This window comes from Coenobita brevimanus, chromosome 6 (assembly GCF_032717465.1).
Source record: "Coenobita brevimanus isolate Jiangsu-jjx chromosome 6, ASM3271746v2, whole genome shotgun sequence".
Lineage (NCBI taxonomy): Eukaryota > Metazoa > Arthropoda > Malacostraca > Decapoda > Coenobitidae > Coenobita > Coenobita brevimanus.
Genome location: NC_136959.1, coordinates 62,790,513 through 62,805,051, shown reverse-complemented (window position 1 = coordinate 62,805,051; position 14,539 = coordinate 62,790,513). Strand labels below are relative to the sequence as shown.

Here is a 14,539-nt window from a genome sequence, read left to right as displayed (position 1 = left end):
CGGCTCATGCAAGGAGGCCATGCTGCTCTCTATCGAGAATGTCCAGGTCATGCACAATATCTGCTCCGTCAGACTTAGATATTCAGCCCAGGTAAACTGATATGTATCCCTTTCCATTTCTTTCAATGAGTCTGATTCTGGACATTGCCTTAACAGCCCGTTCTCTAAGGGCCAGCAATCCTACGAACCACACACATCCACTGATTCCATTGTTATGCAGAAAAGTCGCTCACAATTGGTACATTAGAACGCCACCGCTTTTGGGCACCGCGAATTCGATTCTTACAGATTAATTTTAAGGTATTATACTAACATGCCATCTCAGCATCATCAGTTTTGTGTTGTAGCAAGAGATTAACCCTGGATTATAGAGCTAGTCACAAAATGGTGCCATGGAATGAATGCAGAGCCGAAGTATTGTCATACTCTACCACTGAATTGCGGGAAATAAGCTACAAAAGGACGAAAATCTCCGCCAAGTTAAGGTCAGTGAACTATAGTTGTGACCGTACAAAACATTATCAGACTATATAAATAAAAATAAATAAATACTCTATGAAAGTAACACATTAAATAAGAATAAATAAATAAAAGTAAATAAGACAGTAAGCAACCTACGTTATTAGAGCCAAATGACAAACAAGAAAAGAACCCTACTGCAAAGAACACTGATGAAAGATAATACGCAAGATAATGAATAGCTGAAAGAAAGATGATTTTTGGAAACTGGTCACAAGAAACCATCTGTACAGTATATTGTCCTCTGATTCTGTACCTGTTCAGTACGTGTTAGACAAAGTAATAATTCAAAGATGGGTAGATAGGAAAGAATAATAGAATGTTAAGGATATATTTTATTGTCACGATATCAATGGGTTACAGAACACTACTCTTTTAGTAACATTGTCAGCTATGCCAGTTAACAATAAACAATAACCAGACTGAAACTGATAAATCTGTTCAATTCAACTCTAATTATAACACCATAGTATTTGAGTGACAAGCATAATTTATAATGGGCTAAGAGTATAAGCCTTGGCTCTCTATTGTATGTACATAATAAACAACAGCTCATTTAGATTTATAATTACAGAAAAATATCATTGTAATGCACTTGGCAAAAGGAACTGACATTGTTAGTGATATACATCGGATGGTTACAGATAATAATTGCACCGTATTTTTTTTTTTAAGTTTCGAGTTTTCTATATATAGCTAGATATATACATTTTCTTAGATGTAATGTATAGATATGGCACTGGCTGTTGGGTAAATATGGAGCAACAGGTGTATGGAATGGTGTGTAGGGAGATACAGACACTACATGTGTATCAGAGAAGGTATATGGTCTATGTAACACCTAGGATGGTATTCTCCGTGGCTTTGCAGATTTCCTAACATCTCTTTTTTGGCTATTCATTCTGCACATTGCCCCTCAGTATCCCTTATAAACTACGTCGATAATAAATCCGTGTAAATAACGTACAAGAGAACGTTAAGGCCCAATATAGAAATAAATCACCAAGGAAGATATGCTACGAAGCCAGCAATGTCACCTAGAATACGACACCAAGTTAGTAAAGAAAATGTTTGGCTTAACATTGCACGAAAAAAAGAAACACGTAACAAACAGAAAATGTGGAAAATCTAGATGAAACTATTGTGTGCTATTTATGAATTTAATTTCAAACAATGATTAAAAATACCTAGAATGATACTAGGGCGGTAGGCATACCATAAATTTCCATGTAAATAAGCTTTGTGGCTAAACGAACATAAATACATGCATACAGTGTCCTGTGAAAATGTGCTAAATATCAGGTTATTCTTGGGCTAATTTTAAGTAATATGCTGCATTAACGTGGGTCCATTTCTCAACCGCTACAAAGCTAGAATAAGTGATAACCTGTGTATATATAATGACGGAAACCAACCTGCCCACAAGATCAGTAACTGTAGCTCTTGATCTACTGTTTACTACCCTATATTTATCTAAGAATAATCTGGTTCCATATTTACACTTCTTAAAGAACATACAAGATTGGGTTCAATTTGTGTTTAAGATTGTCTGTTTATATGTTTATCGACACTCACACGGGTGCTAGTGTCTCCGGAAGACTGGAGTGCATGTTAATGAGAGATAATTATGTGAGACAAAATGACTTCAACATAATTAACAAATGGAAACATGTTTATTTTAAAAGATTATTAAAATCCCTTGTAAATATGTACTGTACTCTGATATTTGGCTCGTTTTCCACAGAACATCCTCTATCTAAGAAATTTTTCCTATTTTCTGTCCCTTTCCTCTACTTTACCATATTACTACCTCCTCTGTACGTCGGCTTCTTCCCTGCCTTCAGACTGCTCCTGACGCTGCCCGCCCTCACGAAGGTGGCCAGCTTCTGAGAGTCCTTGATCTGCACGGAACTCTCGTTGGGCTCCCAGCGTTCACTCAGCGCCTTCAGGAAGTCCGCGGCCCCCTTGTCTAGGGCCCTTGTCCTGAGGGCCTCCAGGTGCTTGTAGGCTGCAGGAGTAACAAAATTCAATAAGCTAATGTACACTGTGACTCCTATGATTTTCTAAAGGCCATTTGGTTCACAGCGAAATGAGACAACAACAACAACAACAACAACAACGACGACGACGACTACCACTGACACTACAGGGTGGTCCATATATACCAATATCTTGTCTTTGCTGGGACGGGTCAGTTAGCGTTAGCAATGTCTATCCAGCACCATTTATTCATTTTTCCACTCCCACTGACACACCCACGCCCACACCAGCAGACTAAGCCGTCCTCGTAACACATCAGATACCTCCAGGCGAGTTTCTAGTGCTATTTGTCACAGAAGATGAGTTCTGTGTAGCTCGAAACGTTAGAGAAGATAAAGAATTCAAGGCCAAGCCTGTGTATCTCAGCATCTAATTTGTACTTCAGTATCTTGTATGTTACCAGAGCAAATCATGTCGCTATTTAAACATTATGAAAAGCATACGGAGAGAATTTTAACGTGCAAAGGGTAAATAATTTGCAAAAGGAATGGGAGTTATCAAGCCTTCTATGCCACTTAAAAAACGGGACTTACACGTGAGGCTCCAGGGTCGAGTGAGGGGCAGGCGGGTGTGGGGTAGAGTGAGCACCTCCTCCCTGGTCGAGGATGGGATCTGGTTGAGCGGCAGGACAGCTTCGTGGTGGACGGTGGTGCTCGAGAATAACTTGGGAGTCCGCACTTGTAAGGTCAAAGCTCCTCCGCTGCCATCTTCCCCGTGGCCTGATGTAACACCTCCGCTGGGATAGGATGAAAATATATAAATTACTGAATAAAAAAAGACGAATGGTAACAGTGATGTCAATGAGTGCAATGAATGTTACTGTGATGCAGGAAAAAGTGCTGGGCAGATAGTCAAAGAAACGAGATTTTCTGTAACTGACCGAAAATATGCGATTTCTTGAAGTCTCGGGAAAGTGTGTATAACTGAAAGCAGAATTCCAGGCTCAGAGTATGGGATTAAGTTAGTTAAAACATACTGAATAACAGATGACCACCATATGTTTAAGGTTTATTGAAAGTACTTTGTGAGATCTCCATTTCTTTAAAATGCTCTTGCGTGAGGTGGCGAAGCGTGATATCAGTACTCACAATTCAAAGACCTCGTTGAAAACTGCTGGGTCGCCCTTCACCACGTGCGTCTTACGGGGCTCAGCTGACGGGAACCACTGCTGGGGCTCCAGACGCACCTTAACCAGCACCCCGTTGTGCGCCACGCCAGGTGCTTGCACCACGTGCACACGCAGACCGTTCTCCGTGAACGCTGCCTGCCTCACACATGCAACAGTACATGAGCATTTTACTAAAAGCACATTGAACATTACTTTCGAGTATTTTGCTGTTGAATCAGTAGATTTGCCTACAAAATCAACAATATATTATGAATATTCTTCACGAACAGTAGTCTAAAAGCTACATAATGGGCGTTCATAAAAACTTTGGCCAGCATGTTTAAGTCCTGGCTGGAAAATTTGGAGATGGTCCTCAGTACAAAAAAAATGCAGTTGTTAATAAATGGTGACATCAGTAAAATGCAACTCTTGTAACTACGTATTACTGTACTTAGATAACCCTTTCCATTCGGTGACGCGGTTCATAGATTTATTCTTGCTGCCTTCAAACGATTTTATTCATCTCTGGGAGACCTCTTCCAGTGAAGGGGTAAATGAATCCTATATTTAACTGAGATTCAAAATTTTCTCCTTAGAATGAAATCGTCTGGGAGCAGCAGAAGTACACTAAAAAAAGAAAGAAAAAAAAAAAAGCATGGGGTTGAAAGGGTTAAGAGAAGACATACAAACACCAACAGCGATGCACTAACGTTAAGGATAAGGGTGGGTGGGTTGGCGCTCTGCTCACGCTGCTGCTCCCTGAACCGAACCTGGTAGAACTGCGCCACCAGCTCGGCAGTGGTGGCGCACAGGATCATCAGAGACTCCTGCAGCGCCTGGTACTCTAGCAAGGGGAACAGATTTTATTATTTCTTTTAGTACGATAACTTATTTTTATCTTAACTGTTGTTGTAGCAGCCACATGTTCATCTGAAACGCGAACTCGGTGGACTGGGAGCTGGAGTTGCGCTTCTTTGGCAACCCACCATCCTCCTTTCAGGGGTGGGGAGGGTGTAAAGGAACGTTTACATAACCAGGCAGAGGAGCAACAGGTCATATCGGTTCCACCACACGAAGGAGTCCCTCTCCAACACCGCTAAGCAGTCATGCAGGAAGAATAGCATTTTTTTTTTTCAGTGTCAGAATGATTCGACATTCATTCTTGCTACAGCCAGATGATGTTATTAAAAGCATCCTAAGAGAAAACATCAATTTATGTTCAGTGTACCAGTGAATGCTCAGTGAAGTTCACATGATCAAGATTAATGTTTTTGAACCATACTATGGTAAGACTCTTTGCACTACTGAGTTACTTTCCTCTGAAATCATAACTTGAAAGTCTAAAGCTGGAAGAGTGAATGAAAGAAAACTTATCATTTAGAAGTGTTTAGTGCTAAATGACAATACTCAGGCACTTTCACTCCTGTACTCACAGCAGAAACAAGTAATTACTGGGAAGGCTTGAACACACTGGGGCAGGTTACATGGACGTGACACCACACAGAGGCACAAGACACAGCTCAAAACATGGACAACATTCACTGGAATAAAAATCTACACAGCAGGTATTAAGAGGGTCAACATATTTCCACAAGATATTTTAATACTTCAGTGTAATAACATTCCTTTATGCATTGCTTTTCCTGTTCTAAATATACATACCCTTTTATAATCAGCTGAAATTAGGTGAGTGCCCTAGTAGTTAAGGGGTTCATGAAGGCTATGTTTAACCCCACCAATTCAAGAAATCTCTCCAAATCTGAACATAATTTTAGAGGGGACATTTCACAAACACGTCATGGTGAAGTTGTTAACATTACTTTGGCACACACTTGAAAGAACTACACAATCAACATTACATAGGCATATTAACATTTTCCCATTATTAATCTGAACAAGACTCAGGGATAACACAAACACTGAAATGAACTATTCGACAGGAAAAAAAAAAACTAAACATTTTCTCACAATTAATGTTAATAAGACTGGACAAAACATAAGCAAACTCAAAGACACTTGGGGAATTATGCATGACACATACTTAACAAAAATGCAATGTCTTCCATGCTAGTAACGAGGTAAGCGTCTGAACAAGCAAGGTGCAAGTTTAGTATTATTCAGTAAAAATTTTCATGGGTATATTTATCTTCAAACCACGGATATGTTAACCTTTCTGCAAGTTCCTATCGATTCAAAACCTAATGAATGAAAATACGAACATGGCTCCATATTAAGATAATCTAAAATAGAAGAGATATAGTTTAGCATAAGGTAGAAGGATGCCGTTCATACGAAAATGACTTTAGAACGTAAAAATATGCGATGAGATTATCTTGGCATTGTGCAAAGTAACAGTAATTTAGTATTAGAGATAAAAGGAATCCATTACCTTTGCTTACTTCCTCGGGCAGTAAGAGGCCGATCCCGTCTTGGTTTGTGAGGAAGTTGTGTGTCTGAGCCAGCACCGTCCTCAGCTGTCGCAGGTTGTCGCGCCACTCTCCCTGCAACACCACAGCATGACCTTATGACACCCTGACTCCCCTTGCAACACCACAAAATAACTCTTGATTCTCCCTGCAGCACCATAACATGACTTTATGACACCCTGACTCTCCCAACAACACAAAATAACTCTGACTCTCCCTGCAACACAACAGCATGACACTTGGTTTACCACAAAATGACTAAAGCCCTGTTCACACGAGCGGGCAATGCCCGCGGGCACAAGCGAACAGTTTGCCTGTTGACGAGCTCACCGCTTGTGCCCGCGGGCAAATGCGTAAAATGCCACGGGCAATTTACGCATTTGCCCGCGGGCACAAGCGGTGAGCCCGTCAACAGGCAAACTGCTCGCTTGTGCCCGCGGGCATTGCCCGCTCGTGTGGACAGGGCTTTAGACACTAACACTCCATGCAACACCAGAAACTGACAGACACTGACACTCCCTGAAACAAAACAGTCACCATGACACTCTGATTTTTTCTGCTACACCACATCGTGACTCTATAACACTCTGACTCTCCCTGCAACATCACAGATTCGTGGGTATAAAGTGTTTGGTTCTTATTTCCTTATATTCTCCTAAATATTGTGTCCCCAGAAAGTACAACATTTCAGTCCCAAATAGAGCATCCCTCCTACCTGGACGTATATGTCCTTGAGATTCTTGGCGTGCTGGAAGAGGCGGAACCACAGCTGCTGCAGAAGAGGCTCAGCAAAGTAAATGCGATCCTCTACGGGCCTTAGAGCCTCCTTCAGCCCACGTACCACCATCTCCCAGCTGGCTTGCTCCACTCCCTGGGACAGCAGTTTCTCCACCCGCGGCAGACACTGAACACCAAAAGACTCTTTTACAGACTTGAAAATAGGTGGTACAACTTTTCTTGAAACAGTGGGTGTACTATTTTGATTCTCCAATAGGTGTGGAATATTCTGACAGTAACAAACGTGTGATTTTTGACAACAGGAATTGAAGTTTTTTTTGGCAACAGAGGGTGCTACTTTTTGACAACAGGGAGTACGGTATTCTTGACGAAAAAGATGGGGTACAACTCTCCTTCCAGCAAGAGGGCACAGCATATCTGACAACAGGGATTGCAACTTTTTTTATAACAGTAGGGGATGAAAGTTTTCCGACAACATTATGGTTGAAAGTTTTCTCCTGCTGTTGCAACATGATCAGATATTGCACGGAAAGACAAGTACTACTTAAGCGAAAAATGATTCCTTTTACGGAGCAGAAATATTATTTCTTCCTACCTAAATCCATTAAAATAAGCACCTCTCAAGACAGTACACAGATCTAACCTGACGTAGAAGCGTTTCAGCAGCATCGTCCACATGTTCCTGCAGGAGGTGTGTGCGGTCCTCCAGTTGCTGTTTCACCTCCCTGTCCGTCGTCTGCGTGGCCAGATGGAGCAGATGCTGCCTCACCTGGTCACACACGTGCTCTATGCTACGCACCATCACACACACCTGCACATATCAAAACAAATACTTTCCATCTTCTCGAGTGTGGGTCTCAGCCCAATGAAGTACTATTTAACAATTCAGCAGTTATCAACTGAGTAGAAATATTTCCAATAATCTGCAGCTCAAGACGTGTCAAGGAAGCAGTTTCAGTGACTCCACCATCCATAGGTTACTGTACTGTTCATCACTTTAACTGAGCTCTTTGACATTCAACATGCTTTATAATTATTAATATATTATAAATATCGAAGAAGCTGAGTTAGCTTAAGTTTTGCCAAGAACATCAGTAAATAGAGACTTATATTAGGGATGTTACGTATTAATTACTTAACTTGTTCACAACCAGTATCCGCAGACCGCATTAAGATCAGATACAATAATCTTATCCAGCCCCAGTGATTAACAGAAATTTTGTTGTTGAACTTTTCTTCAGACAGTGGAATTCAAGTTAGTCCAAGTTACCTAGTCCACCATTCTGTTTAGGTCAGTGTCGCAAGCATGAGTACTCAGTAACCGTGAATGTAAACTCAGTGTTGCAGAAAAGGAGTTCCAGGAAAGCTAGCTATTAGAAACTTCTACATTATTAAGGACTGATTTATAAGCATTCAAGATAATGATAGGAAATTACAGAAATCCCATTGTCCCTACACCAGGTATGAATGATGCGTAGTATATTTTACAGAAATTCAATATAGTCGTTAAATTATGTTTTTCAGTGCGTAAGAGGAGTGTCGACTAAATATAGCAAGAACTGTTTCGTTAATTAAATCACATTATTTTTATAAGGCCAGAAAAAAACATGATAAACAAATACGATGTCCTACGTTGAAATGCAAATAATAATAATAATAATAATAATAATATAATAATAATATAATAATAATAATAATAATAATAACAATAAAAACTAATTACAACAATAATACTAATACTAATACTAATAGTAATAATAATAATAATAATAATAATAATAATAATAATTAGAACACCGTAAAATTTTATAAAAATTGTCCAAGAACAATTCTGAGACACGAAGACTTCCCACAGTCATTGCCTACTAGAAGCCGAGCTGTTATGGGGCCTTGAGGTCAAGGTCACTGATCTTGTACATGTCACCTTAGGTCATGAAGATCTAAAAGTCCACAAAGTTTGGTGGCTCTAGCTTTATTCTTTCATGTAAAATCAGGTGACCTCTGTCATCCGGAGTAGGCCAAAATTTTGGACCATAGGCAATCTCAGAGAATGACGATCCGACCTAAACAATATTAAGCACTGCATTCTGGCCATGTCCGAGGTATATGCCATAAACATTTCACCCCTCTAGCTTAAGTGGTTCTTGAGCATCAGAAAATCAAATCTCCCCCTCATTTCTTCGCTACATCGGAAGCAAGAACGTTACTAAAACCAACAACACTCCCACCAGTTTTAGGCAGGGGAAAACCGACAGTACTAGCAATGAAACCTGAGATAGCCAAAATTCTGTAACACATTGTTCGCAATATACATTTACAGTAGAAATAATGAGTCCTTTACTTCCCTGGTACGCTTAGAAGAGGATATCTTATGGATTGGTACTCTGATTACCAACAAATCAAAACACGTCGGCTCAATAAAAGCAACTGTGCCAAATATAATACCTTCAAGAGAATTATGACGAACCTTACAAATGCAATCCCAACAGCTGTAATTAGCAAATCGTTGGAAATGGTTAGGGAAAAGTTTTTTTTTCAACTCACGAGACCAAGTACATAATTGTTAGATAAATGAGGGAACTTCAGGGCCCCAATGTGGGTCTCCGCTAAAAGGGCTAAATTCTACGGGCATAAAACGAGTGCCTAAGGGTCCTCATATATGTATAATTCATGTGTGCTTTTATTTGCTATAAATTTACAAATGCTTCTGTTGAATGTTTGTCTTTTAAAGGCTTAAAAATCTGCCGAAATAGAAACTGATAAAGCAGACACACCCTCATAAAGGGAAACTGTGTGGTTTGCTCAACGTGGCAAATAATGGCGTATCCAATGTTATTAATGTAGTCAGTAAAAATGAAAAGATTAAGTATGCCATGAATAATCTCCAATTCGATATCGCAAATCAAGAAAAAGGTTTAGAAGCAATAACTTCTTCTTATAACCATGACAACAGTGCATAGGTAAGTCGGATAAATGGAGCACTCCAGTTTAGGAAAGGAAATATCTTATTATTGTAAGAGTCCTTATCCCATTAGTTCCTAAGTACCATTCTCAGTTGTAATAATCACCACATCACAAGAAAGATACATGAAACTACAAAGCAAAAAAAGGGGGCAAATTGTACCAAAACAGGGGTACGTTAAACTATGCTAGGGACGTGAAGAACACATTCTCTTCATAAAATACTTTGACACTCGGGTTCTCTCTTCAGCTAAATAAAAAATATCCGGCAGTAGCAAGAAATGAAAACAGAGATGCTGTGTTACTAAATAAATCTGTTTCTGACCACTCTAAGCTAGATGGGCCTGAGAGTAAAAATTATGGGATGAAAAGGAAGCTGAACACATTGCAAACTTACTTTATAATATGTTTCAATATCACTGGAATATAATACCCAAACACTTCTAACAGACACGTTTAGTTACCGGCGAGTGATTTCTGTCATAGGTCTACAATTATCCATTTATACTATGCCATCCCAACTCCAGTATTTCAGTATAGAAACTAAATGAAGCATGGTATATGAACATTGAAAATCTAAGTCCAAACGGTGAATCATAATATAGACACACTGCACACACATGAAATTATTTGATAATTAATAGACTGATTGATTAAACGAAATAAAAAACTGGAGACGTAACTGCCAGGGTCATATGCCGCCAGATATATTTGATAAGAAGAGAGACATTATCATTTTGTCATAATAAGAAAAAAAATGCAAGTACCAGTTGAGCATATAATTTAGAGGTCCTAATGAGGTAATTCTTGGCACGCTAAAAATTAACGATCAATATAAAGTACCAGAATTACCATAAACTAAAAGTAGCTAATAATATATCATATGAAGTGTTCTATTGCCAATGAGGCCAGCATTAACAGCATGCATACGCTGTAAATTCTGTAGCCAGACTAACCCAGCGCAGTTACTTCGGGTGGATGTTGTCTCGTATCGGTGAGTCGAGGTGTTTTAGTTGACGAAGCGAGATACGAACTCCCCGGTGTGACTAAACCCATGGAACGAGTATGATGCGGCATGACGCAGCTCGAACCCCCAGCATCTCTCTCTCTCTCTCTCTCTCTCTCTCTCTCTCTCTTGCTAGGTTCCTGTTTACCACTATTCGTCATTTTTTGGGGGGAGGGGTATTTAAAACAAATTGCCTAATTTGTGTAAGTTAAGGGTATTGTGAAAAAAAAAAAAAAAAAAAAAGGTACATGCAGAGTTTCTAATATCATATGTGACACACTGTAGTTTAGCTAGGACATAAGTTTTATTTTAGCTAAAAAGGAAAAAAGTGGAAATAAATGAGTAAACAAATGGAGGCACAGAGTCATTCACAGATCACACCCTGTCACACCTTACACTTTGACAGTACACACTACCACACCTCCACACTGCTACTTTTCACTCTTGCGTCTTTCTTTTCTACGTAAAATATATATATATATATATATATATATATATATATATATATATATATATATATATATATATATATATATATATATATATATATATATATATATATATATATATATATATATATATATATATATATATATATATATATATATATATATATATATATATATATATATATATTAATAAAGAAATAAGAACACAATAAAAACACAGTCACAATCACCACATTTCTTCACCACAATCTACCACATCACACATCACCTAACATCCACAACTTAAAAGACAGTAGATGTGCAAGTCCAGAGGTGTACAGTACAGTCGCGGCCAGGAATCTCTCTCCACTTTTCTGTCTACAATTTTAAAACCCTAACGTATTATTCTGTGAAGTCTGTTGGGCTCCGAAGCTCTCATCAGTGTTTTCGAAAGTCACTGCTCACCGTCTCATTAAATATCGTACTAAGGTGAATCGATATTTATCTCCACAACTGTATGTAGGCTTGTGTGACCATATCTATGGACGCAGCAATTGGCCCTGAGTAGTTGCTGCCCCACTACTGCCTCTCGTGATGGTACACTTCACACTGCCACGCTTCACACCGTCACACCTCACACTGCCACACTTCACTCTGCCACATCTCACACTGCCACATCTCACTCTGCCACGCCTCACACTGCCACACCTCACGCTACACGCATATTCGAGTCACATACATCAAACTACCACATCTCACAACCATACCACAGAAAGCCACACCTCATACGAATCTCATACTACACAGACTTCAAGCACATCACACTACCTCCCCACATACTGCCACACCTCACTCTAGCTTCACAGTACACGCACCTCAGAGTGACACATACCACACCATCTCACCTCACTCCTACACCATATACTGACACACACACACACACACACACACACACACACACACACACACACACACACACACACACACACTTCACAATGTATTCACAATGTACCACACCTCACCACACACTGGCACACCTCCCGTCTGCTAATACACTTTCCTAACACCCTTCATAGTACTAGGAAGTCACACACAGTACTAGGAGACCGACCTGTGTGGAGATGGTCGATGTGTGGGTCCCTCGGTGCACGTAGGCTTGTGTGACCATATCTGAATAGTGGTTGGCCAGTTCTAGTAGCTGTTGCCCCATCGTGGTCAACGTGGTGCCCCCGGGACCCACGCCCCCAGGCCACTGCACGCCGCCCACACGGCCCATCATCTGAAGCACAGCTAAGTAAGGCCATCACTACACCCACGGCACATCATCATCATCATCATCATCACTATCCAGATCCTATTTCCCACCAGTAAACTACAGTGGAGGGGGGAAGAGGTTACACTTCTCACAGATACAAACACCACAAAAGTTCAAGTTGACTTCAACTCAACTTAATTTACAGCTATCTTTGCTGTACTTCACCTGCATTGTGTCATGGAACTAATGAGATTTTTTCCTATTCAGAGCGGAAAATATATTCAGTACAGTACATGCATTTGACAAAATTTAGCTCGGTTTGGCAGATGAACTTCTTATTTCCATTTATCTTTGTTCATTGCTGCATAATTTTTCTCCTTAGTTGCTCCTTTTTCATGGACTTAATGGACCCACTTGTAAGAAGAGACATTTTATATCGCAGATTCCGCAGTCTTTCTTGAATATACACACACTGGAAATGGCAGTGATTTAAAAGAAAGCTACCACAGTCATTTACCCCTTCAGTCTGATGACTTATTATTTTATTCTTGATATCTCCTGATGATTTTATTGAGCCTAGGATAGACCTGCAAACTGGAGAGGGAGGGTAGATATAGCATTAATAAACTCCCTTCGCTAAAAGAGGCCTTTCCTTGGCTAAATAAAATCGTCTGATACAGCAAAAATAAATTTATAGGAACGCTGAAGATAACCTTTGGGTTGTGTAACATTATCGAGAAAATTATATATTATGTAGGTGAATTCTTTTAAGAGACATTGTAGTCCTTGAAAACGGAAAGAAAACCAAATTCTCACAGCTTTCATGAGATCAGCCACACCCACGGCTGACTGACTGTAGCCCTCCAGCTCATCCACGGCCTCAAATTTGTCTTCCTGGATGTCCTTCTCGAATTCACGGAGCGCCAGGTGCTTGCTGAGGGAGAGCCACTGTAGGGTCACCACGGAGAAGGCGTCGCGGTACTCCTGTGGGATCAGGTGCTGAGGCAGGCGACTGTCGATTCCGATCCTGGCCAGGTGAGACATATAGTAAGGCGGGATAGCAGGGAATTTTGCAGACCTCACAGGGACGATTAGATGGCTAGACACAATGAATAATTATTACTGAAACACATTCTAGGTATTCTGTATGTGATATTGGTGCCAAAAATATAGTACTCTTGTGTGATTAGGCACTGGGGAAGATGGGTACCTATTCCGATCCTGTATGTTGGCTGCAATACTTATGTATACGAGTAAAACATTCCAAGCATTTGATATGTATGTGAAATTTTGCACATAAGAAAAGGTTTGTAATATTGGAACATTATCTGTCAGGAGCACAAATAACATGAAACAAAACTCATCATCAAACTGAGTGGATTAAAGGATTACATAATCAAACTGAAGGGGTTAAATTCCGAAGGGGATGTATTTACTTATTGATCCTACTAAGGTTGGTGAGGAGAAGCCAAGCTGCCTGGGTGGTGGCTGGCAGGGCATTGGGCGACACCTGACCCTCGCCGTCCACGTCATACTTAAGCAGCGGGTTGACAAGGTGTACTGCAGCACGCACCATCCGTGGCATCACCTGGTACAGATAATCCACCGACAGCTCTCTGAAATGGACACCAAGATTATTGCTCATCATATTCTTCCCTGCGTGTCATAGTCTCACAGAAAAGATATCAAAGTTGTTATCTTGTCTTAAACAATATCCACTGACAGTTCTCTGGAAAGGACATCTGCACACTCATTCATCATTCTTCGCGCTTTGTCGTTTTCCTCTGGGTCATGGAACAAATCTCAAAACTACAACAGAATACCAACTCGTGCCTATACTAGAGAAATTGGTGGGTAGGCATGGAAGAGCTCTGAGAAAGTCAAGAATGGATATGTTCTAGTAAGGAAAGGTTAAAAGAGGATATTATGTGACCAATTATTTGCACTGCAGGACACCATAAAGATCTGCTGGCAGGCATGGAAGAACACAGTGAACATGACGAGAATGGCCATGTTTAAATATGGTAATATTAAGAAAAGTTATGAAGCGGCTATTTT

General features: G+C 40.1%; 1 protein-coding gene across 1 annotated transcript in view; it reads right to left on the bottom strand.

Moving 5' to 3' along the window:
• Positions 1-2,309: 2,309 nt before the first annotated feature.
• LOC145401479 (uncharacterized) overlaps positions 2,310-14,539 on the bottom strand; it is a 28,525-nt gene continuing 16,295 nt past the window's right edge. The window contains exons 13-22 of the mRNA XM_080273769.1: positions 13,918-14,097; positions 13,298-13,508; positions 12,338-12,505; positions 7,475-7,642; positions 6,809-6,997; positions 6,057-6,168; positions 4,374-4,511; positions 3,648-3,819; positions 3,093-3,295; positions 2,310-2,527 (exon numbers count right to left, since the gene is read on the bottom strand). Of these exons, the coding sequence (XP_080129895.1) occupies positions 2,310-2,527; positions 3,093-3,295; positions 3,648-3,819; positions 4,374-4,511; positions 6,057-6,168; positions 6,809-6,997; positions 7,475-7,642; positions 12,338-12,505; positions 13,298-13,508; positions 13,918-14,097 (1,759 nt within the window). The remainder of the gene's footprint in view (positions 2,528-3,092; positions 3,296-3,647; positions 3,820-4,373; positions 4,512-6,056; positions 6,169-6,808; positions 6,998-7,474; positions 7,643-12,337; positions 12,506-13,297; positions 13,509-13,917; positions 14,098-14,539) is intronic.